General features: G+C 53.5%; 1 protein-coding gene across 3 annotated transcripts in view; it reads left to right on the top strand.

Annotated features, from left to right (window-relative positions):
* The window catches only part of PDZD4 (PDZ domain containing 4), a 32,304-nt gene that overhangs the window by 3,291 nt on the left and 3,726 nt on the right, over positions 1 to 25,287 (top strand). The window contains exons 2-4 of one of the 3 annotated variants that reach the window (XM_039219219.1): positions 22,806 to 23,041; positions 24,024 to 24,114; positions 24,622 to 24,720. In XM_039219219.1, coding sequence (XP_039075150.1) covers positions 22,806 to 23,041; positions 24,024 to 24,114; positions 24,622 to 24,720 — 426 coding nt within the window. Of the gene's footprint in view, positions 1 to 22,805; positions 23,060 to 24,023; positions 24,115 to 24,621; positions 24,721 to 25,287 lie in introns of all 3 variants that reach the window. The other 2 variants (XM_039219218.1, XM_039219220.1) reach the window with 2 other exon arrangements.

The raw sequence follows: 25,287 nt of genomic DNA, 5'->3' as shown, positions 1-25,287 counted from the left end.
GTATAATTCACACACCCTGGTAAAGTGTGCAATCAGTGGTTTTTACTATATTCAGAGAGCTGTGCAACTGCCCCCACCATCTCATTCCAGAACATTGTCATCGCCTTAAAAAGAAACCCCATCTTCTTTTTTTTTTAAAGTTTATTTTGAGGGAGAGACAGGAAGTGGGAGAGAGGGAGAGACAGAGAATCCTAAGGGCTAACAGCGTGGAGCCTAACACGGGACTCCATCCCGTGAGATCCGGACCTGAGCCGAAATGAAGAGTCAGATGCTCACCTGCCTGAGCCACCCAGGTGCCCCAGAAACCCCTTCTTCTTTAGCAATCATGTATCCATTTAACCCGACACCTCCCAACCCTGGCAACCGCGAATCATCTTTGTCTTTATGGATGTGCCTGTTGTAGATATTTCATCTTAGTGAACCATATGAACCATACAATATATGATTTTTTATGTGTGGCTTCTTTGATTTATCATGTTTTCTTTTTCAAAAAATTAAAAAAAAATTTTTATGTCTTTATTTTATTTCGAGAGACAGCAAGCCAGAGAGGGGCAGAGAGAAAAGGAGACCCAGAATCTGAAACAGGCTCCAGGCTCTGAGCAGTCAGCACAGAGCCCGATGTGGGGCTTGAACCCACGAACCGCGAGATCATGACCTGAGCTGAAGTTGGACGCTTAACTGAGCCACCCAGGCGCCCCTAAAAAATATTTTACGTACTCCCTACCCCTAATATGGAGCTCAACCTCACAACCCCGAGACCAAGAGTGCCCCTACCATGCTTTCAAGGTTCATTTATATCGTAGCGCGAATAAATTTTGTTTTTTAAGTTCATTATTATTACTTTTAGTAATATCTACACCCAACGTGGGGCTTGAACCTATGACCTAAGATCAAGAGTCACACATTCTTCCGACCGAGCCGGCCAGGTGCTCCCCAAATCTCTTTACTGCTGAATAGTATTGCAGTGTGGCTATAACACATAGTGTTTATCCACTTATCCATTGATGTACATCGGGGCCACTTTCACCTTCTGACTACTGTAAGGCTGCTGTGAACATGGGTGTACAAATATCTGTTTGAGTGCCTGCTTTTACTTTATGTATCTTGAGAGAGTAGGGGGGAGGGGCAGAGGGAGAGGGAGAGAGAGAATCACAAGCAGGTGCTGCACTGTCAGCACAGAGCCCGATGCCGGGCTTGAACTCAAAAACCATGAGATCACGACCTGAGCCGAAATCCAGAGTTGGATGCATAACTGACAGAGTTACCGTGGTGCCCATTATTTTATTTTATTTTATTTTACTATTTTTTTAAAATGTTTTATTTATTTCTAGGAGAGAGAGAGAGAGAGAGATAGCATGAGCAGGGGAGGGTCAGAGAGAGAGGGAGTCACAGACTGAAACAGGCTCCAGGCTCCGAGCTGGCAGTCAGCACAGAGCCCGACGCGGGGCTCGAACCCACGAACCGCGAGATCATGACCCAAGCGAAAGTTGGACGCTTAACCGACTAAGCCACCCAGGCGCCCCTATTTTATTTTTTTAGATATTTAATTTTTGGTCTGACTTCAGCTCAGGTCATGATCTCATGGTTTGTGAGTTCAAGACCCACGTCGGGCTCTGTTCTAACAGCTCAGAGCATGCTTGGGATTCTCTGTCTCCCTCGCTCTCTGCCCCTTCCCCATTTGTGGGCCCTCTCTCTCTCTCTCTCTCTCTCTCTTTCTCTCTCAAACAAACAAACACACACATTTAAAGAAAAGAACACAAAGGTCCTGGGCCACTGCCTTGTAGCTAGCAGAGCTGCCGGCTGGAGTGGCAGTCATTAGGATGGACTCTGTGGGCGGCCTCCCTGGGGTCTACTCTTTAAAAAACATTTTTTGAGATTTTTCTAAAGATTTTAACTAATCTCTATACCCAACGTAGAGCTCAAACTCAAAACCCCAAGATCAAGAGTTGCATGCTCCTACTGACTGAGCCAGCCGGCCGCCCTGGGTCCCTGCTTTTAATTCTTTCAGATAACATACCCTGAAATGGAATTGCTAGATCGGTAATTCTGTTCAGTTGCTTGAGGGACTGCTGCCTGTGAGGTGGTATCGTTGTGGGTTTGATTTGCATTTCCTGATGTCTAAGTGATGTGGAGAACCTTTTCATGTGCTCTTGGCCATTTATAGATCTTTTCTGGAGAAATGATCCCCTCGTGCCAGTGCCACACTGCCTTCACTAAAGTCAGCGAGTGGGAGTCCTCCATTTTTGTACTCTTCAAGACTGTTCTGATTATTCTAGATCCCTTACGGTCGTATATGAATGTTAGGATCAGCTTGCCAGTTTCTGAAAAGAAGCCAGCCGAATTGAATTTATAGATAAAGTATGGATGGAGTATGACCCATGAACATGGGATGTCTTCAATTTCTTTTTTTTTTTTTTTTAATGTTTATTTTGAGAGATGTGAGCAGGGAAAACGTGAGCAAGAAAAAAACGTGAGCAGGGGAGGGGCAGAGAGAAAGAATTCCTAGCAGGCTCTGGCTGTCAGCACAGAGCCCGACGTGTTCCCATGCAGGGCCCAATCTCACGAATTTCAAGATCACAACCTGAGCCAAGATCACGACCTGAGCTGAAATCAAGAGCCACTTGCTCAACCCGCTTAACAGACTGAACCACCCAGGTGCCCTGGTGCTTCAGTTTCTTTAAACAATGTCTTGCACTTTTGTTACATTTGCTCCTGAGTATTTTCTTCTTTATGATGCTTTTATAAGTAGAACTGTTGTCCTTTTCTTTCTTTTTTTTTAAAGTTTGTTTTTATTTTTTGGTAGTCTCCACCCAACGTGGGGCTTGAACTCACAATCTCGAGATCAAGAGTTGCACACTCTTCTGACTGAGCCAGCCAGGCACCCCTGGAATTGTTTTCTGAATTTCCTTTTCATTTTTCTCATTGGCACTGTATAGAAATGCAGTTGATTTTTAGATATTGATCCTGTATGCTGCGACCTTGCTGAACTCATTTATTAGCTCTAATTGTTTTTTAGTGGATTCTTCAGGATTTTCTATACGCAGGATTATGTCGTGGACAAGTAGAGACAGTTTTACCTCTGCCTTTCTAATCCGGATGCCTTTTATTTCTTTCTCGCCTGTTCGCTCTGGCTAGAATCTCGAGTACAGTATTGAATAGAAGTGGTGAGAGCAGACAGTCTTGCCTTGCTCCTGATCTAACAGGGGAAGCTTCCAGTCTTTCACTAGTGACTATAAAATTAGCTGTACATTTTTCACAGATGCTCTTTATCAAGTCAAGGAGGATCCCTTTTCTTCCTAGTTTGAGTGTTTTTATCATGAAGCGTTGTTAGATTTTGTCAAATGCTTCCAAGGTGGCTATTGAGGTGCTTACTGCTCGGACCCCTTATTCTGCTGCCACGAGCACCAGCCATGAGCACCAGCCACGAGCACCAGCCACACACACACTAAATGCGGCCAGTCGGAGGCCTACTTCATCCATTTCAATCATATCTGTCTTGTCTTCCACTTAACTGAGCACAGGGCCTGGGGTGAGGGCAGGGATGGGTGCTGGGTGGGGGCGGGGATCCGACACTGACAAGCTTGAAAATGTAGACAGATCCTGTGGTCTTGCCTGTTGAGTTAGGAAGAGGAAGGATCCAGGTCCCAGAGGGTGGAAGGTGGGGAGGGCGTGGCATCAGCACCAAGGTGCACACGCAGTGTCTACTGAGAGCCCTTCCTGCTGGGGGCCTGTGTGCTGCCCTCTGGCACCCGGACCCCCATGTCAGGGATCTAATCGAGCCTCTCTTTGTCGTTCCCCGTCACCCCAGTCTTGCATATGTTGGTTCCCCTGCCCCCTGACAGCATCATGGGCTTGCTGGCAGGTGCACAGGGGACCCTGTGTGACAAAGGAAAGTGGTCTTGGGCCTACTCCAGCCATTTCCTGCAGGGCCCCAGGTCATGGCCACACCTGCGCTCTTCCATCAGCCTCCAGGCTGAGTGCCTCACCACCACCTCCTGCCCTCTGTCCCGATTCGATTCGGAGAGGCCAAACGCCCGCCTCCCCTGCGGCAGCGCCCAGGTCTTTTCTCCTCCAGCGCTTACGTGCGGAGCTGGCCGCCATTCTGTGTGCTGAGGGTCCACACACCCCTCCCTCCCTTTCCCCGGGGCCTTTTATAAGGGGGGACACTGGCCATGAACAAAGAGGCGACAGTTGGGGGAGAGAAGGGCCCACAGGGCTGGGAGGGCAGTGTAGAGGGCCATGGGCTCACACTTGTCCCCTCTCTGTCTTCCTCCATCCTCCATGGCAGCTCTCCTCACCCTGACGTGCTCCCTGCTGTCCACGACATAATTCCTCCCTCCTCCCAGCAGCACTGGGCTCTGTCCTTGCACACTGCGTGTCCTGAAGTGGGCCCTCTGGGAATAATTGTGGAGTGTGTGAACGGGGCATTGAACTCCAGTAGCCATCATCAGCACAGCGTCACCTTGTGTTACCACTGTCTTAAAAATTAGTATTTATGTATATATGTATGTATTTAATTTTTATTTATTTATTTATTTATTTTTTAATATTTTTTATTTATTTCTAGGAGAGAGAGAGAGAGACAGCGTGAGCAGGGGAGGGTCAGAGAGAGAGGGGGAGTCACAGACTGAAACAGGCTCCAGGCTCTGAGCTGGCAGTCAGCACAGAGCCCGACGCGGGGCTCACGAACCGCGAGATCATGACCCAAGCGAAAGTCGGACGCTTAACCGACTACGCCACCCAGGCGCCCCTAATTTTTATTTATTTTTGAGAGAGAGACAGACAGGCAGACAGAGCAAGAGCAGGGGAGGGGCAGAGAGAGAGGGAGACACAGAATCCGAAGCAGGCTGCAGGCTTAACTGACTGAGCCACTCAGATGCTCCTATATATATTTTCTAAAGGTTTATATATATATATATATTTTTTTTTAAGTTTATTTTTAGAGGGACAGAGACAGTACGAGTGGGGAAGGGGCAGAGAGACAGAAAGAGAGAGAGAATCAATCCCAAGCAGGCTCCGTGCTGTCAGCATAGAGCCCGATGTGGGTCCCAAACCCATGAACCGTGAGAGCATGACCTGAGCCAGAGTCGAACGCTTAGCCGACTGAGCCACCCAGGTGCCCCAATGCTTATTTATTTTTGAGAGGGGGGTGGGGAGTGGTAGATAGAGGGGGTGAAGGATCTGAAGCCGGCTCTGCGCCGACAGCAGACAGTCCCCTTCAGGGCTCATATTCACGGACTGTGAGGTTGTGACCTGAGCCAAAGTCGATGCTTAACCAAGAGCCACCAGGGCACCGCGTCTCAAAATGTTTAAATGCCTTTGCTGCTTTCCTTCCTTCCCTCAGTTCCAAGGACTGACTGAGATGTTGATGGAAAATTCTAGAAAATGCAAACTACATTTACAGAAAGCAGATCAGCATTTGCAGCGATGTGCAGAAGGGAGGGAGGACGAAGGGACGTGAGACACTTCAGCGTGACGGAAATGGTCACTATCTTGATTGTGACGATGGGTTCACGAGTGTCTATTTACAGAACTTTAAACCATGTGCTCTGAATATGTGCATTTCATCATATGGCTGTGACGCCTCAGTGAAGCTTTACAAACCACACACTCACCGAAGGAGCATGGACACCTAGTGGGGTTGGGCGGGTCTTTCTTTCCTTCTGCTTTAGGGTCCCCACCAGGGAAGACTGCGCCATGTGGGAATAAAGAGTGCCTGCCTCCCAAGGTCATTGCTGTGGGGAAACCCCCAACCTTTGCTGAGTTGCACCGGTTCCCCTGGGATCTCATTTGGCTCTGGGCGGGGGTTGCTGCCATCCGGCCATTCTGTTGGTGGTTAAAGCAGCTGGATGGAGACAGCCTCACTCATGGACGTGACAGTGTTAATGTCCAGTGACAGAAGAATGTTCAGTGTTATTCTGAGGGTTTCTCTAATGTGAAAGAAAGGGGAGAATGCACACAGGAAGAGGAGCCGTGAGTTGGGAAGACGTGTAAGGCATGAGACGAGTTAGGAGCCAAGGAGGAAGCTGAGAAGCTGGGCTCGGGCTGGTTTTGGGCTGTGACAGGCATGTCCCCTGTTTGTAGTGCAATCTGCCTCTTGCTCTTGCTATGAGCAGTGGAAATGAAGAGCACCTCATAAAGAACATCATTTGGATTACTGCTAGACTTGGATCATGCCCTTGGGCCAGTCAGGTGGGCCCAGAGGTGGGTGGGTGGATGTTTTCATTTGTTGTGAGCTTACACCCAAAGGTTGATCTTGATGGTGACCTCAGGGATTGCTTCGGTTTTTCACACAGGCTGTGTGGGGTATCCTTCCTTCCTGGCCACTCTTTCCAGGCAGGACTTCAGAAGTGGCTGAGAGGCCTGCTCTCAGCTAGAAAGGCAGGGGTCAGGGCCCATGGTCAGATTTCACCAGACCCTAGGTGGGCACCATCCATCCACTCAGCAGCTTTGGGGAGGGAAGGGGGGTTGAGAGGGAAGGAGAGACCCTTTGAATCACTTGCCTGGTGTCTGAACCCCATTCAGGTGTGCATGCGCACCTCCTTCCTGGTTCCTCGAGAGGGTGTCCTGGGCCACTGCAACTCCGCCCCAAGGCCCTTGTTGAAATGCAGGCTCTGATCGAGCAGGTCTGGGGCCTGAGATTCTGCATTTCTCACAAGCACTCAGGTCATGTCAATGCTGCTGGTACTCGGACCAACCGCAGCAAGTAGCAAGGACCTGAGGAACAGATGGGATCAATCAGTGAGGCCCTGAATCACATCAACATCACCTACAAAGTGACTGTTACAAATAACAGGCAGGGCACCGCCTTAGACATACCAACCCAATTTACAGCGGTCATTGCCCAATTGAGGTCCCAAGGGACATTATCTATTTTCCTGTGCCGAGTGCAGCTCCCAGTCCTCTCCCATCCACCCTTATCAATGCGCAGACAGCTGACACGGGTGCCCACACGCACATAGCACTACCAAACTACTAAAAAGGCTTTTGAGAGGAAGCCCCCACTCATGCTTCCTCTTCTTTCTCCTGCCCCTGGGCAAGAAGGGGCGGGCACAGTTACAGGGTTTGCCCAGGCAGCCACAAGCGGGGGCGTGCCGGTTGCCAGGCCAGTGACATCATGATGGAGTGTAATGCTGTGTTCCTGTTAGAATTCTTACAATGAAGGCATTTTTTAGCCACTGAGATGCGCTTCATTTAGGCAAGGACCATCCTTGGATGGTAGAACCATTATATAAAGGTTGTCAGGGAATAAGATAAGTCATAGGGTCTCAAGGTATTACCCCAGGTTTCTTGTAAATTAGAAAAGGAGAGACCTGGCAGACACGACCTTGACCGTGTGATTAAACTAAATTTTTAAAAATGTTTTATTTATTTCTGAGAGAGGGAGAGGGAGAGAGAGAGAGAGAGAGAGAGAGAGAGAGCGCGCGAGCATGAACAGGGGAGGGTCAGAGAGAGAGGGAGACACAGAATCTGAAACAGGCTCCAGGCTCTGACCTGTTAGCAGAGAACCCAACGCGGGGCTCGAACCCACGAATCGCGAGATCATGGCCTGACCTGAAGTTGGACGGTCAAGTGATTGAGCCACCCAGGTGCCCCAACCATGTGATTAAACTAAATCAAGCCTCCCCAACAGTAGGACAGCCTGATCTAGTACCTCCTGATGCTGTTGGTGGGGAGGGGGTAGGACCCAGCACTTTGTCAAAGCAGTTAAGCTGAACATAATGCGGGTAGATCCAGTCTCTGGGGCATTGTGCAAGGTAGCTGGCCTGGATTTTTCCAAGAGATCGATGTCATGAAATTAAACACACACACACACACACACACACACACACACTGGATAAATTATTCTGGATTAAAAAATACTAGACACACAACAACCAAATGTAATGTGTGTGGTCCTTGATTGGGTCCTGGGTCCAGAAAGAAAAACAGTCTCTAAGGGTATTAGTGGCACAATTGGAGAGATGTGGGAGCAGCTGATGACTGGATCAGTGCTAAATCCATGAGCGTATTAAGTAAGGGTGCTGTGGTTTCTCCCGGAGCGGGGGCATTGGTGTTGGCATCTCCCTTGCAAAATGTGGGTGTAGCAAGGAGAGAGCTTGTGTCCCAGCGCGCACTCTGGGGGCCAGCTGCCTGAAGGGAATGCAGGTACCCGCTGCCAGGTGCGGCATCGTGCCTGCGGATTGACAAATTTGAAGCTCCAGAGTTGGGAAAATAGGAACGAGGTCTGGTGCTGAGCCATTGAAAAGACAGAAATGCAGAGAACCTGCCCTTGGCTCAGGCTTGCCTTCTCTGGCTTCTCCGACCTCTATGCTGTGCGTGGAGCTCGGTGTGGAGGTCCCGACAACACGCGTCTGGGCCCGGGGAAGCCAGAGACACAGGCATACCCAGGGTATCCCTTGGGCACTAGGTCGGCCCAGCCTAGAGCCATTGATCAGGACTCAGGGCCCCAGGGCAGGGGGCAACTTCTGGTTTCTGTTTTCTTTCGGCCTGTTTTTTAACAGGTGGGGTTGGCCGAGTCCTCACCCACAAGCCTTCAGCCGCGGTGGACATTTATGTAGTTAACCCCCTCCTCCCCGCAGTACCTTTCGCAGGCCTCCCTGGGGTCGCAGGCCCCGCTGGACACCCAGGCCAGGGCTCCTTTCTCAGCCCCCTCCTCCCTCCCCTTCTCCTCGCCTTGCCCAGAGACGTCGGATCACAGCACTGGGGGGAGTATGGCGAGGGCCTCCCACCGCGAGCGCCCCCCCACCCCCCGCACCGCTACGCCAGGCTCCCTAGGTCAGGGCCTGGAGACTCGCTCTGGCCGCGGCTGGGCGCTCCGGGTGCCGGGTGCCGGGGGAGTCGCGCCCGCGGCCCGCGCGGGAGGCGAGCGTCCCATCCTGCCCGCCCGGCCGCCGCCCTCTTTGTCTGCGGCTCCGGGCCCGGGGGGCGGGGCGAGCGCGCCTGGGCCCCGCCCTCCGCCGCCGGGGGCGCCGCCACCGCGCGGCCGGGGACGGCGCGGGGCCGAGCCCTCCCTGGCGCCCGCCGCCCCTGCCCTGCGGATGCCCGCGCAGCCCCCGCAGCCCCCGCCCGCCTTGGTGGCCCCTCGTTGCCCCTAGGCCTCCGTCACCGGCCGCTGCTGGTCCTCCTCTTCCCGCGTGTCCCCGTCGCCTACTCCCAGTGGCCACCACCCTTGCTCGAGGTCTTGGTCCCTGCAGTCCTCCCACCACCCCCGCCCTGCCCTGTTTTCAGGAAGTTTCCCCTCCGAACCGCTCAGGTGTCTCTCCTGGTAAAATGCAAAGGCAGCCTCTCCCACAGCCTCCCCCCCCCCCCAACTCTGACCGCGCTCTTTGCAAACGTTCCCCAAGGCCGAGTCTACACTGGCCAAGTGTCACACCCCGCCCAGCCAGCTGGGTGCCCCCCTTTGCTCTGAGCAAATGCACCTGCCAAGGGCCAGTCCTTCCGCCTTCATGCTCTGTCCTGCTCACATCCCCTCCTTAACTTCTCCCTGGCTCACCCCCGAATCCGGGTCTCTCTCTCCACCTGCTTATGGTCCTCCACCGGCCTCTTCCCTCCTGCTCTCCTCCATCTGATGATTTTATTTTATTTTTTAAATTCTTTGTTGTTCTTAAGTAATGTCTAGGGCTTGAACCCGCAACCCTGAGATCAAGAGTCGCATTCTCTACCGACTGAGCCAGCCAGGCTCCCCACCTCATGATTTTAAATTAAGAACATTCCCTAGTTGAATTCAGTAACAGTGGTCACATGACAACCGGTTTGGTGGCTTGGGTGTGGGACCCATGTAGGTGGAATGGGGCAATGGGGACGTCTGCATGTTTCAGGAACTTCAGATCTGAGGGAAAAAAAATTCCGTTAATAAAACATGTCCATTTCCTGTGTTTACGCCAACCCTGCATTCTCCCCAGAGGTCCTCACTTCTGCGGTCTCTGTGGGTCTAGGCGGCAGTCTTATATTTTTATTGTGGAAAAAATATGACACAAAATTCACCGTTAGTGCCATGTGGTGCATTCAGTGTTGTGCAGCCATCACCACTGTTTATTTCCAGAACGTGTTCACCATCCGAAAAGGGAACTTCATAGCCATGAAGCGGGCACTCGGCCATTCTCCCCTGCCCGAGCCTCCTGCAACCACTCATCTGCTTTGTGTCCCTATGAACTTGCCTGTGCTGGAATCATACAGTATGTGCCCGTTTGTGCCTCTGCCTTCTTTCCCCTGGCTACACTGTTTTCATCCGTGTTGTAGCAGGTATCAGGGCTTCATCCCTTTATGCGGTTGAATAAGCCACTGTGTGGGTGTTACCGCACTGTTTATCCATCTGTTGGTGGACATTTCGTTGGCTTCCAAATTTTGGCGATTATGAATAGTGCTGCTCTGAACATTTGTGTACGGGTTTTTGTGTGGATGCCTATTTTCCATTTTTTGTGGGATTTGCTGGGTCATATGGTAACTCTAGACTTTAACACACGCACTGCCCCATTTTACATTCCCACAAGCAGTGGGTGAGAGTTTCATTTCTCCACATCCTTATCAACACTGATTTTCCATTGTTTTTTAGGTTTTATTTTTTAATTTTTTTAAAGTAATCTCCACATCGAACGTGGTGCTCGAACTGACGACCCTGAGATCAAGAGTCACACGCTCTTCCGACTCAGCCAGCCAGGCGCCCCTCCTTTCCAGTTTTTAATTCCAGCCACCCCTAGTGGGGTGAGTGAGGCTGTGTGCTCTAGATGTGTGTGTGCTCTAGATGTGCGCTTTCCTAATGATGGGTGATGTGCTTCTTAGGTGTCCTCCCTCCTTCCCTGTCATTTGTCCTGCGCCCGGCAGCGGGTCCTGACAGTCCCCATCGCCACTGCCACCGCCTCTCTGGTCTGGGCCACTGTGGTTGCCTGCTGGTCTTTCCCCTGCAGCCACTTGGTCTCCTGCTCCGCGCTCCTCGTGGAGTCCACGATTCTCCGGGAGCACCAAGGGCTTAGCGCTGCCTGCAGTGTCCTCCAAAGTCCCTCTCCTGGCTGGCTTCTTGTCGTCCTTCCGGTCCTGTGCAAGATTGCCCCGGGAAGCCGCGCCCCCACTTCAGCATTTTCTCCCACGAAGCTCAGTGCTCTGAGTTCAGTTGCAAATGGTTCTGGCCTGGGCTCCGCCCCCGGCACTGGGCTCCGCCCCCGGCACTGGGCTCCGCCCCCGGCACTGGGCTCCGCCCCCGGCACTGGGCTCCCCTGCGCGAAGGGATCTTATTCGTGTCTTGTTCCTGGCTCTTCCGCTCCTTCTAGTGCTCTGATGAGTGTTAGTCTGGGGAAGGCCGTGGGCCTGCTGCTTTCGGGAACACGTGCCCGCTTCCTTCCAGTGGTTCCCAGCTGACTGGGGACACAGAGGGTCACTTGTGCACTCAAATAACGCCTGTGCTGACCTAATGCCCCGGGCTCTCTGCCGCCGAGCTCCTGAGATGCGGCTTTGTCCCTTCCCCTCCCACCGTCTTCCAACAGCCTGAAGCAGTCAGCTTCTGGAATGGTGCCCTGGGGCAGAGGGGAGCCCTCCCTGTTTCCTGGGCTCCTTTTCCACTGTCCCTCTGCTCCCTGGAGAAGCCACATGGAGACAGCGCAGGTTCGCGCCGGGAATCCCTCGTCTTCAGCCCCCTCCTGACCCCGCCCGGGAATAGGAGAAAGCAACGGGCTGTGGCCCAGTCGCCCAGATCCACACTCAGACAGTCTCTGACACCCCACCTCCCCTTCCTTGCTCACTCCCAACACCCCTGATTGCTAGAAAGTTCTTCCCACCCCCACCGAAACTCCCTCCCTACCCTCCTTTATTTTTTAAAAAATTTTTATTTACTTAATTTTTAACTTAAAACCAAGTTAGCATATAGTGCAATAATGATTTCGGGAGTAGAAGCCAGTGATTCATCCCCAGTGTATAACACCCAGTGCTCATCCCAACAGTGTCCTCCTTAATACCCCTTGCCCATTTACCCCTCCACCCACCCACGATCCCTCTAGCACCCCTCAGATTACCCCTCCCTGTTTTTATATTATTTTTGCTTCTCTTACGTTCATCTGTTTTGTATCTTCAATTCTACGTATGACAGAAGTCATATGATACTTGTCTTTCTCTGGCTGACTGATTTCACTTAGCGTAATACATTCCAGTTCCATCCACGTAGTTGCAAATGTCAAGATTTCATTCTTTCTGATTGCCGAGTAATAAATGCTTCTATGTGTATACCACATTCATCCATTGGTGGACATTTGGGCTCTTTCCATACTTGGGCTATTGTTGATAGTGCTGTTGTAAACATTGGGGTGCATGTGCCCCTTCGAAACAACACACCTGTGTCCCTTGGGTAAATACCTAGTAGTGCAATTGCTGGGTCGTAGGGTAGTTCAGTTTTTAACTTTTTGAGGAACCTCCATACTGTTTTCCAGGGTGGCTGCGCCAGTTTGCATTCCCACCAGCTGTGCAACAGGGTTCCTCTTTCTCGGCCTCCTCACCAACATCTGTCGTTGCCTGAGTTGTTAATGTTGGCCATTGTGACAGGTGTGAGGTGATATCTCACAGTGCTTTTGGTTTGTATTTCCCTGATGATGAGTGACAGTGAACATTTTTTCATGTGTCTGTTGGCCAACTGGATGTCTTCTTTGGAAAAGTGTCTATTCAGGTCTTTTGCCCATTTCTTCACTGGATTATTTGTTTCTTGGGGTGTTGTTTGATAAGTTCTTTAGAGATTTTGGATACTAACTCTTGATCTGATATGTCATTTGCAGATATCTTCTCCCGTTCCGTGAGTTGCCTTTTAGTTTTGCTGATTGTTTTCTTCACTGTGCAAAATGTTTTTATTTTGATGAGGTCCCAATAGTTCATTTTTGCTTTTGTTTCTTTTGCCTCTGGAGATGTGTTGAAGTTGCTGTAGCCAAGGTCAGAGAGGTTTTTGTCTGCTTTCTCCTCTAGGATTATTTTTTTTTAATTTTTATTTATTTCTAGGAGAGAGAGAGAGAGAGAGACAGCGTGAGCAGGGGAGGGTCAGAGAGAGAGGGAGACACAGACTCTGAAAGAGGCTCCAGGCTCCGAGCTGGCAGTCAGCACAGAGCCCGACACAGGGCTCGAACCCACGAACCGTGAGATCATGACCTAAGCGAAAGTCGGACGCTTAACCGACTAAGCCACCCAGGCGCCCCTCTCCTCTAGGATTTTGATGACTTCCTGTCTTACATTTAGGTCTTTCATCCATTTTTGAGTTTATTTTTGTGTCTGGTGTAAGAACGTGGTCCAGGTTCATTGTTCTGCATGTCGCTGTCCAGGTTTCCCAGCACCAAGTTACTGAAGAGACTGTCTTTCCATTAGATATTCTCTCCTGCTTTGTCAAAGATTAGTTAGCTATACGTTTGTGGGTCCATTTCTGGGTTCTGTTCCATTGATCTGTGTGTCTGTTTTTGTGCCAGTACCATACTCTCATGATGATTACAGCTTTGTAATAGATCTTAAGTCCAGAATTGTGATGCCTCCGGCTTTGGTTTTCTTTTTCAGGATTGCTTTGGTTATTCAGGGTCTTTTCTGGTTCCATAAAAATTTTAGGATAGTTTGTTTAGCTCTGTGAAGAATGCTGGTATTATTTTGATAGGGATTGCATTGCATATGTAGATTGTTCTGGTTAATATCAACATTGTAACCATATTTGTTTTTCCAATCCATGAGCATGGAATATTTTTCCATTTTTTTAGTGTGTGTGTCTTCAATTTCTTTCATGAGCTTTCTATAGTTTTCAGTGTATAGATATTTCACCTCTTTGGTTAGGTTTATTCCTAGGTATTTTATGGTTTTTGGTGCAATTATAAATTGAGATTGATTCCTTGATTTCTTTTTCTGTTGCTTCATTATTGGTATATAGAAATGCAGCTTATTTCTGTGCATTGATTTTATATCCAGTGACGTTGCTGAATTTGTGGATCAGTTCTAGCAGTTTTTTGGTTGAATCTTTTGGGTTCCACATAGAATATCATGTCTTGCGCAAAGAGCGGAAGTTTGACTTCCTCCTACCCAATTTGGATGCCTTGTATTTCTTTGTGTTGTCTGATTGCCGAGGCTAGGACTTCCAACACTATGTTGAATAACAGTGGTGAGAGTGGACATTCGTATGTTCCTGACCTTGGGGGAAGCTCTCAGTGTTTCCTCATTGAGGATGACATTAGCATTGGGTCTTTCATATATGGCTTTTATGATCTCGAGGTATCCTTCTATCCCTACATTCTTGAGGGTTTTTATCAAGAAAGGATGCTGTGTTCTGTACAGCGCTTTCTCTGCATCTATTGAGAGGATCATGTAGTTCTTATTCTTTCTTTTATTAATGTGATGTATCACTTGATTGGTTTGCAGTTAATGAACCAGCCCTGCATCCCAGGTATAAATCCCACTTGGTTGTGGTGAATAATTCTTGTAATGTATTGTTGGATCCGATTGGCTAGTATCTTCTTGAGTGTTTTTGCGTCCATGTCCATCAGGGAAATTGGTCTGTAGTTCTCCTTTTCAGGGAAGACTTTTGTCTGGCTTTGGAATCAAGATAATGCTGGCTTCATAGGATGAGTTTGGAAGTTTTCCTTTCATTTCTATTTTTTGGAACAGCTTCAAAAGAATAGGTGTTTCCCTGGAAAGCCATCCGGCCCTGAACTCCTTTTTTGGGGGATTTTGGTTACTGATTTGATTTCTTTACTGGTTATGCCGGTCCTCCTTTAGAGCCTGGGATGAGGTAGACCCCTGCCTAGCTGCGTCTTGTCTGTCACTCCACTACCTGACTGGCTACCCCACGCCTGTCTGCTCCTGGTGGGGAGGGGCCCCGCCCCTGCCACCTGGCTTGCATCGAGGGGCTGGGGTGGGCATTGCGGGTGGGGTGGGCACGGGCTCCTTCTGAAGGCAGACCTGAGGTGTCTGCCTCCCTGCCTCTTTGGCTGGTTTGTACAGAGTCAGTGCTCTCCCCCAACCCCAGGACCCTCCTGTCGTCTTCTGCTGAGACCCCAGGCCTCACACCTTGATCACCCACAGAACGCCTTCCTTCCGTAAATCCCACCTTAGAGGAGCCAGTAGGCGGCAGGCAGAGGGGGCTGCACTGGGAGAATGGGGAAGCGGGTGTCTGCTCAGTCCTGTCCCCGTTCCCGGGCCTGAGGCCCATTAAGGCTAACTGGCCAGCCCCGTGGTCAGGCCCTTCCGTCTTCCAGAGCCGATTTCCCAGTGGCCCCTGGGGTGGGGGTGGGGCCTTCTTGGCCACTTCGTCTAGGGGGTGGGTGGCTGTGATCCATCCCTCTCACATGGAGGCCGCAGCCCAAGGGTCCCCCTGGGCCTCCTCTACTCCCTCTGGGACTCCAGGCTCCTGGAAGTCGCCTCTTCCTTTTGTGGGACACCTGGGAGGGAAATGAAGGCAGTAGAGGGAGAAAGTAGTGTGTCCTAAGCCTTGGCAGATTGGGTGTGGATGTGGAGTGTGATGTGACTTCATTACCACCACTGTCCTTTAATCGGCACCCACGGAGGCTGCAGTCCTAGCTCGGAGCCAGGAGCACAACCAGTCGCCTGCCACATAGTCTGGAGCCTTGAGGAAACTGAGGAAAGCTCAGAACGTGTCACAGGCTAGATTGTCTTTGTATGTTTTCTCTCTGATTGTAAAAGGGATGTCGTCGGAAAAATGCAATAAAGAACAAAAGAGTAAAGAAAAAATCACCTGTAAATATGTCCCAGGTATAACCCACTGCTAACATTTTTCCATTTTTGTGAATTTCCTGAGAGTCTTTAAAGAAAGTATCGTGTAATGTTGAATGCATACACACATACCGATGAAGATGCATAACTTAACCATCCATGAAAACTAGTTTTAAAAAGCTTTGTGAGCTCTGCGCCCTCTCTGAGCTAGCACATTTGGGGCAGCGAGATGGCCCAGCCAGCCACCCCTCCCTCCCTGCCTCTGTCCGAGCTGGGTTGCCCCCTATTCCCCAAGATCCATGCTCCTCAGAATTGGGGTCACACTGGTCTAAGCAGGTCTTTTTGCTTAATATTTTATCATGAGAATTTTCCAGCCACGGTCTTTTTTTTTTTTTTGAAGTTTCTAAGCATTTCCTCCCCAAAAACCAGTATATAAAGTTTGGGGGGAAATCTCAGGTTTCCCTTGCAGTGTTTTTATATATTCTTTCTCAGCCTTTGTCCATAAACAGATATTTTTATGGTAGTTCTCAGAGTTCACTTCATTTTACATCTTCTTTTGAGAAACAGGCTGTGGGAGGGCAGCTGTATGTTTCAGTGAGGTAGATGCTTCATCCTTAAGATTGTCATAAAGGTTTTGGCACTAAAACTCATGCTGGAGCTCAAGAAGTTCAGTACAGAGTGACCTTAGGGCCCGGCCGTTGCACTCCTAGGCATACACCCCGAAGATTTGAAAACAGGGACTCAGATGAAAACTTGCACACGAGTGTGCACTGCAGCACTATTTGCAGTGGCCCCTGGTGCAGACGACCCAGTGTCTATTGATGGATGAATGAGTGAGCAAAATGTGGTCCCTGCATTTGAGGGACCAGTGGGGAATGTTACTCAGCTGTAAACAGGATGCAGTGCCGACGCTCACCTTAGCGTCGCATGAACCCGGAAACCATGCTAACGAACAAGGTCAGACACATTGGACCCCATAGTGTACAGTTGCGTTTATGTGTGGACAGAAAAGAGCAGTAGGGGCTGGGGTGAATGTGGAGAGAAGGGGTACGGGGTCACCTCCCAGGGGGCGATGAAAATGCTAGAACAAGACAGGCGGTGGTTGCAGAGAAAGGTGCTAGGTGCCACTGGAGTGTACACCTAAATTTTTGTTTAGTTTATTATTTTTTTTTAGAGACAGAGAGAGATAGAGCGCGCCGGAGAGGAGCAGACAGACAGGGAGAGAGAGGATCCCAAGCAGGCTCCACGCTGTCAGCACACAGCCCGATGCAGGGCTTGATCTCTGGAACCTGAGATCATGACCTGAGCCCAAATCAAGAGTTGGATGCTTAACCGGCTCAGCCCCTCGGGCGCCTCTGAAGTGCACACTTTAAAATGGAAAAAATGGTAGATTTTATGTTAGGTATGTTTTACAGCAACACAAGAACTCTACTGCTCTCAGCAGCCTTGTAATTCACGTACTATCTGTTCTTATTATTTAGGATCTACTACTTAGAGCTGGTTTATTGGGTCAAAGGAGGAATGGTGAACATTTTCAAGATTCTTCATAATTATTAACAAAGTCCTCCAGAAAGTTTCCCTTTTTAACAGTGGGTGAGATTCAGACTAAGAGTGTGTGAGTGGGCGACAGGGTCAGGGTGAGGGACGCTTTAGGGCCGTGGGGTCTGCAAGTGGCATTGCCCTTGGGACCTGTGGGGTCGGCGCTTGCCTGGGAACCCAGGGCAGCGAGTGCTCTCCCAGCGTGTAAGCGAGAACCGGGCCACATGCCGGGAAGTGTGACGGCTGCTTGGGCCACATTAGAGCAAAGGGGCGCCTCTAAGGCTTGGGTCCCCTCTCCCCGCTATGGAAGTGGAGTGACTTCCACCTCAGCCTTGGGTTGCAGCTGTGGGTCTCTGGTCAACCCGCTTGGGCCCGTCTCAGCAGCGGGCACCGGCTCCGTGTGTGCCGAGTCCCCAGGCAGGGAGCACCAAGTCCCTCTTGGGAGGGGCAGCACTTGATGGTCTGCTGGCTTTGCGAGCGCACCGTGGCCCGGGCAGAACTGGCAGCCAGGAGGCAGCTCCAGCCCAGGCAAGGACTAGTGGTGCCCGGCACGCGGCAAGGCTGGCAGACCCGACGAGAGTCCTGGGCACCGGGGGCGAGGGGCGACAGGCGACGTGGAACCCTGAGGTGGGCTTCAGGCAAGGCAAAGCGGATTGTTCCGAAGGCGGGAGGTTGTACTTGCTGAAGACATCTTCTCATAGTGAGTTTCTGACAATGAGCACGGCCAGTAAGTGCTCTCCCTGGACTGGAAATGGCGCCCCCAGTGTGGTCCTGATTCTGGATTCCCTCTGGATAGAAGGCTCCCTGGCCTGGTGGGAGAGACGACGTGCAAGCAGAGCAGACAGCCGACTTGGAAGCTCAGGCGGGGCCCCTTGGGGCCTGGCTCGCCCTCCACGCTGTGTGCCTGTGGCCTGTGGCCCCCGCTGCACCCTGCAGCCTGCCTCCGAGGCTGCCTGAGGGGAGCCCAGTTGCAGGCCTGTCCCGTCCGGCCATGTCCACATGTTGGGTCTCCCGGGTGTGCCACGCACTTAGCGATGCTCTGCCTCATCCCAGGGGGTTCCTTGGGCCTTTCATGGTGCCTCAGCAGCAAGCAGGTGTCTGCTTGCCGGTGGGGGTGGCTCTTTGGCCAAGGATAGATGTACCTGGCATCTGTCGTTGCGGAGGTGTAGGTGACAGGAGGGGGCTACCCAGCTACCGGGGAGGAAAGAAGGATGTGTGAGGGAGAGGACAGAGGAGATAGAATTCTAGAGGCTGACACTGCTTAAGCAGGGACGTGGCAGGGGACGGAGGGGAAGAGGAAACCCTCCGGAAGGAGAAGGGGGTTCAACATGGGGTCAAACCCTGCCCCGCTCTCACCAAGACCTAGCGCCCACCCACACGCGCCACCCACTCTCACTTTCCCTGACCCCTCCCACAAAGGCCACCCTCATGCACGCTCCACCCACACCCCATGCCCGTTCCCACCCACTCACACTCACATGCCCCCTGCCCTCACCCTTCCCACCCTCCTGGGCACCCACCTCCCACGCCCCCCATCCCCTGCTTGTATAGCGAGGAGGGGCTTTCTTCCGTGGGGGCCTGCGATGCCCTGGCTCCCCTGCGCGCCCGCAGCTGAAGGCGGCCCCCAGCCTCTGCACTCCTCGCTGAGGGCCTGGCTGGGTTCCTCCACCTCCTGGGCCCCTGCTGCCTCTGCTTCGACTCGACACGCTTGTGCAGAGCACTCTGAGCACAGCCTGGCGGAGTCGCCCTTCAGTAAAGCCCAGTGGCTCCCTTGCTCCTGTTTGTGGCTATTCGTGGTGACCAGTGGCAGGCCGCCAGGCCAGAAACCTCCGTGCCCCTAAGTCCCCGAGTGTCACCCTCCAAGTGGGTGACGGCATCAGGAGCTGCCCAGCTGGCCTCCCTGCTCCCGGCTGCTCCTCCCTGTGCAACCGCCTTGAAATATTCCTCATGTACAGAAAAGTATACTGCTGCCCGCCCTCGGCCTCAGTGTCTGTCCCCTAAGAAGGCAGGTCTGAAGCCGCCTGCACGCTGACCCCATTCTTTCCCTTCCCTTCCCAGCGGATTTGGGTTTGTCGTTCTGATGCGCGTGTTCTACCACTGATGCCCTTAATGAGCACACGTGTTTCCATACCCCACCTGCGCGGGCATAGCCCGGAACCCTGCGCCTTTCTACCCGTGGCGCATCCCCTGGCCGTCTCCACATTGGCTGTTTTGACCAAGATGCTGCTCACACCCCAGGCGCCTGAAGGGGCATCTCATCAAATGCTTATTGCTTGGTTCGGCCTCCCTCTTCCGTGAGTGTTGTTGGTTTTCCTGTTGAGAGTCGTTTGTATTTCCTTGTTTTGTTGAGATTCTTCTCTATAACATTGTGGATACTCTCAGCAGTTCCATGCATCGTAAGGATCTTCGCTTAGCCGGTCTTATCTTTTCACTGAGTTTATGTCCTTTGTTCAAACCTATGTCTTTTCCATTCTTGCTGGTCCGTTTTTTATCTTAAGAATTGCTTCTCTATCCCAACATCACTGACATCGTTCTCTCCTCTCGCCTCCAAGGAAGGCGGTTTTGCTTTGTCCACTTACGACTTTGACCCATTTTGGATGGCCTGTCAGGGGCTTGGGGCGTTCGCAGCAGGGGAGGAGGTGAGCGGGAGCGGGTCGCGGGTGTCTCCTTGGGGACAGTGTCTGGCGTGTGTACACAGAGGAGGGCATCCGGGCAAGCCGGCCTGGTTTCAGACACGTTGCGGCTGGTGCGCGTGGTCTGCCTCTAACTCCCGGTGGCGGGACGAGGGCCCGGCTCGGGGCGGGACGGGAAGCGGTCTTAGCAGACCTGGGTCCTCACTGTGTGCCTGCCCCGCGCTACTTTGCCCATCCCCCCCACCCTTCCCCAGCTCGCTGATAGCTCTCACCCCTTGGGGGGGGGAGTCCTTTCTCAGTTGTCACGGCTCGGGGGGGCCCACCCCGAGTGAGGAAGGGGACACAGAGGAGGCATCACTCTGATGACCCCAGCTTTGCGGGGGGCGCCCATCCTCCTTTTGACATCCCAGCCCACCCCGCGTTCCCATCCCCTCCCCGCTGTCTGGGCCCAGTTTCCATAGCAACGCTGCAGCCAGAAAAAACAACAGATTCCAGGCAGAAAGACATTCCTGCATTTCTCTGTCACCTGAGCACCCTGCTGCACACTTGTGGCTCTGCTGCAGGAGTTCCAGGGAGACACCTACCCCTTGGAGACCCTGAGGACAGCCCAGCCCCTTTGCATTTTAGGGAAGCACTTGACTTAAGGGCGGTGGGGTGCTGGGAAATGCCCGAAACACAAAGCCCCGCTTTGGAGCGGTTGCTGATTTCTGTGGTGTAAGTACTCCCATCGTGGCCCCCAGCACGATGTCGCCAGACACGGAGAGATGCAGGTCCACACCATCATACAGGATGTCCTCTTTCCAGATTCGCTCGGCATTAATAACCCTAAGAGCGTAAACAGGAAAGGGTAGTAAGATAGTTATAGTCACGAGCTTGGAGTAGTGACTGCTTTGCTTTTAATAGAATTCATTCCGTTGTAAGATTATTCCATCAAATGGTGATTAACGGCTGTGTTTAACAAGTGGCTTGCACATTTCCCCTCTACAGCCTTCCGGAGACCACCCCCCCCACGCCTTTCCAAACGCACACCTGCAGCGGGCCTCTCCCTTGTGCACCCAGCCGCCCTGCCTTGATCATGCAGCCTCTCTGGCTGTACCTGCCACATTCACACACTTTCCTGCCAGCTGGAAACTAACACCTTCTTGGCTGATTTTTGTTTTCTTCCTTATGTTTTTCTGTATTTTTCAAATGTTTTACAATGAGCCCGTGTTTCTTTTATAATTAGGCCCAGTTGATTAAAAAAATCTTTTCTGACTGTGGAGGGTTTGGGGAGAGGGAGACCTAGATCCTGAGATTGTTACCTACAAGGACAAAATCAAATGGCAGATAGGTAATGATTTGGGCTTCATGGCTCACGGGAGCCGCTGGTTGACCAGGCGGCCCTAGGACCTCCTGTGCTGCCTAAGACGGCCTTCTCTTTGCAATGACACCCGTGTCTTGGTGTGTTACGCAGCAGCCAGAAGCCACGATTTCGCGGTCGGGTTGGGCATCTGTGTGAAGGACCCCCACTTCCTGAGACACCCAGGGACAGAGGCGGCACCGTGGGAATTCGGAGACTGGGACCTGTGCCCAAGTGCGGCCCCTCCCCCATCATCTTGCAGCACCTCTGTCCCTGCGCGGGTGCTGGGTCCTACACTCTCCATGCCTGCAAACAAACCAGTGTCCCCCTCTCCTGTCTCCTGATGTAGGCCAGGTGCCCCCGCCAGGGGAGACTTCCCTACCCTTTTCCTAGCAGGGGTGTGGCAGCCCTGTGCTCCCTTGGTAGGGAAGGTCTGTTTTGGTGGTGGCCCACTGGGTGTAGCCATTTGGAGTACCCCTGCTAGTGCGTGTGCTCCCCAGGCCCAGAACAGACCTTCCACGAGCTGCTGCCGCCGCTCCCCCTCCTCCCGGAACTGCTTCCCGGAACTGCTTCCCGATCCCCACCATCCGCCCCTCACTGGCCTCATGGCATGTGTCCTGAACTCTGTCTGTGTCTGTTGGGTCCTTAGCCTACTGGCCTCTGCACCAAGGAGCACATGGAGGTTCAGCGTGCGGTGCCTGGTTCACAGCCCCAAATTGGCCATCTCGGGGCCCAGTGCGCATGGGCTGTTGCAGAGACAAGGGGCCGGGCCCGGGGCCAGCGTTTTACCCCCGTTGCCTTGAGGACACACCTTGCTCTACCCAGTTGGGCCCAGAAAGCACTCTACCCTCTGCCCACCATGGTGGGTCTCTTCGCATGAGGCTGCAGCAGTCCAGCCTTCTTGCACAGCCCCCCACTGTGACCACTACAGCCCCATCTGGCTCATGACCTTGACTTGCTCCCTCCGTTTTGCTGAACCTCGGTTTCCTCATCTGCAAAATGGTTGTCGGGGTCAGGAGTCGGGGGAGACGCACATCAAGGCACCCAAGAAATGATGATGGTCTTATAAGGGTCGCCTCCTTGGCACCTCCCTTAAGCTGCCTTCCCGTGTCAGGAGGGAGGCCCTGTGTGTGTCACCTTTTCTCTCCAGTAAGTCCGTCATTGCCTTGACGACAGAGATCCTGTCCTTCGTGTCTGCATATTCTTTCCAACCCTCCTGCCTGAACCCATTTATTGACTGACTCTCGTTGGGAGAGGAATCGAGGTCTTCCTCCAGCCTCGATGTCAGATGAGCAGAACAGAGATGCTCAGTCCTTGCCAGAGGGGAGCTCTGCTCTAGGGCTTCTGGACACCAGCTCTGGCCTCAGTGCTGCCCGAAGGAGTGAGGACGATGGAGGAGTGGGTGGCTCTGGCTGGAGGAGAGCTAGGGCATGCTCCAGGGCTAGGGCAGAGCCCCCAGACCCAGTTCAGAGTCTCCGGGGCTCCTCGAGCCCTAGATAGCACTGTGTAGGGCAGGGCAGGGCAGGGCTGAGAAGCGGGGCTCGCTTGGGAACGAGGGTGGAGAGCAGACTTGGTTGCGGAGGGGCTTGGCGCGAGCTCACGGAGGCATGTCTCTGCCACAGGTGAACGGGAAGGAGCTCTCCAAGCTGTCTCAGGAGCAAACCCTGGAGGCCCTGCGCTCCTCCAAGGAGCCCCTAGTGATCCAGGTGCTGAGACGCAGCCCCCGCCTCCGGGGGGACAGCTCGTGCCATGACCTGCAGCTGGTGGACAGTGGCACTCAGACCGACATCACCTTTGAGCATATCATGGCGCTGGGCAAGCTGCGCCCGCCCACCCCGCCCATGGTCATCCTGGAGCCGTACGTCCTGTCTGAGCTGTGAGTCGCCCTCAGGAGGGCCCCGGGCCCTGCCTCCAGAGAGGGCACGCCACCCAGACGCCACATAGCCGCAGCTCTGGGCGCGGTGGGGAGACCCCGACTGGCCTGCCCTCCCAGGCAGGAAGCAGGCTCCTTGGCCTCCAGAGCTGACTGTGGCATCCAAGGGCTCAGAAATTTCTAGGCTTCTAGCGTCAGGCTGGACACCAGTCAGTGAAGGGGCCAAGGGAGGCCGACATACAGGCCCCCTATGGTATCTACCCCCCAGGCCCAAGTGGGGCGCACACTGGGACTTTGCAGCTGGAAGGTTGAGAGCCTCAGCTCCTCCTCCTCCATCCTCCTCTGCCGTCCATTGTCTTCTGCCTCCCAAGCATCCCTCTTTGAATCTCCTCTCATCCTTGTCTGTCCCATCCCCCCGCTGCCCTGCAATTCCTCCATCTCTTCGGCTTCTTTCTGGCCCGCTCGGAAGAAGGGGGTCTCTCATCCAGGCCTGATGGCTCCTTCCGCTAATCTAAACCCGGGCTGCAGGGAGCTAGTCCCAGGACCCCCTCCTCCGCCAGCAGCCACGCTTAGCTTGGGGCCAGGAGGGCTGCCCCTGGAGGTAGAGTGGGCCCTCCTGTCCTTCCCCAGCACTCCTTTGGGGCCTGGATAACTCCTGGGGGCGTTGCATGAGTGGGGTCAGTGCCACATGGGAGGGGCACCCATAGTTTGGAGAAGTCGGCACCCTGCCGGCTGGCCTGGGCTGGGCGACGGGGTGGGATGTGGCGGGGAGAGCTAGGCATGCCTGTGTCCTCGGTGCAGACCCCTGCACACTCCTGTCCAAGAAGCATTCCCGGCCTTTGCATGGATGCATGTAGCTCAGAAGGACGGGCTCCGTGCTGAGCGCTCTGGGACCAGCCAGCCTGGGGGCTGGGGCTAGGGCACGAGAAGAGCAGATGGTTGGCCTGACCCCCCTTCTCCTGGGCAGCCCCCCCATCAGCCATGAGTATTATGACCCAGCGGAGTTCATGGAGGGCGGCCCGCAGGAGGCAGACCGTATGGACGAGCTGGAGTATGAGGTGAGCCAGGCGGCCAGGCCAGGGCAGGGCCCACAGGCAGCTCCGGGAGCCTGCCCCGGGATGGCCGTCTGAAGCCCGGCTCAGGCTCGGCTCCTGTTGTTTGAAGGCGGCCCAGCCTTGTGGCCCTTGCCCACGCGTCACTGGTTACTCAGGCTCACGGGCCGAGTTGGGTCAAGTCGGACTGAGTCGGGGAGGGCATGGGTGAGGTCTGTCCCTCAGTCAGTCTGTGTCAGTGAGTGTGTGTCCCACGCATGTCTGTGTCCTGTGTGTCCTGTGTGTCTTGTGTATGTCTTGGGCATTTCCCGGTAGGGGACACCATGGCACATTTGCGCCCTTTGGGATGGTAAGACAGACGCTCCAAGCTGGAGGCTGGAAACTTGGTTCAGGTGACGTGCTGCTGCCGCCGGGGTTGGGGCTGGGCTGTGGCTGCCACCCCTGCGGCCCGCCTCCTTGCTCACATGTTTTGGGGGCTTTCTTCCTCTGCACCCCGCATCCCCCGTGTGGCAGGAGGTGGAGCTGTATAAGAGCAGCCACCGAGACAAGCTCGGCCTGATGGTTTGCTACCGCACGGACGATGAGGAGGACCTGGGCATCTATGTTGGAGAGGTATGAAGGGGTGTAGGAGCAGAGTCTCCTCGGAGCCAGTGGGGCCCCACGCCCCCTCCCTGTGTGCCAGGACATCAGGGCTGGACTTGGACGGCGTCCGTCTGTACAACACCGGCAGCAGGGGGAGGCCCCATGGTGGCGGGTGCTGCCGCAGGGTCTGGCACGTGGAGAGTCCCCACACCTTCCCACCGCGTGGCCTCTCCACGCCGCCCAGGGCGCTGAGGCTGCCGGTAAAGAGCCGACTGCTGGGGGTACGGCCGGCTTATTAGCCTCACACAGGGCCGCTGATGGCTTCCTCCCGCGTTTGCCCAGGGAGTCCTCCCCAGCAGACCTGTGCCCAGGACGGGGACGGCGAGCAAGGCCGAAGCCCTGGCCAGGCTTTGTTCCCCTGCCGCGCGCCCTGTGGCCAGCCTCTTCCGGTGCTCACAGGGATTATTCTTCCCCACCCGCCCGTGGCAGGTCTGTGTGTGTCCACAGGAGGGTGGACGCCGCCCCCCCCCCCCCCCCCCCCCCGCACTCTAGTAGTGCTCTGAGCAAGTTTCAATCTCACTGCCCATCGGCCCCAGG

The sequence above is a fragment of the Hyaena hyaena genome, unplaced genomic scaffold (genome assembly GCF_003009895.1).
Source record: "Hyaena hyaena isolate Hyena2069 unplaced genomic scaffold, ASM300989v1 scaffold_808, whole genome shotgun sequence".
NCBI classification, from domain to species: domain Eukaryota; kingdom Metazoa; phylum Chordata; class Mammalia; order Carnivora; family Hyaenidae; genus Hyaena; species Hyaena hyaena.
The sequence above is the reverse complement of the archived record's forward strand: the minus strand, read 5'-3'. Positions and strand labels throughout refer to the sequence as shown.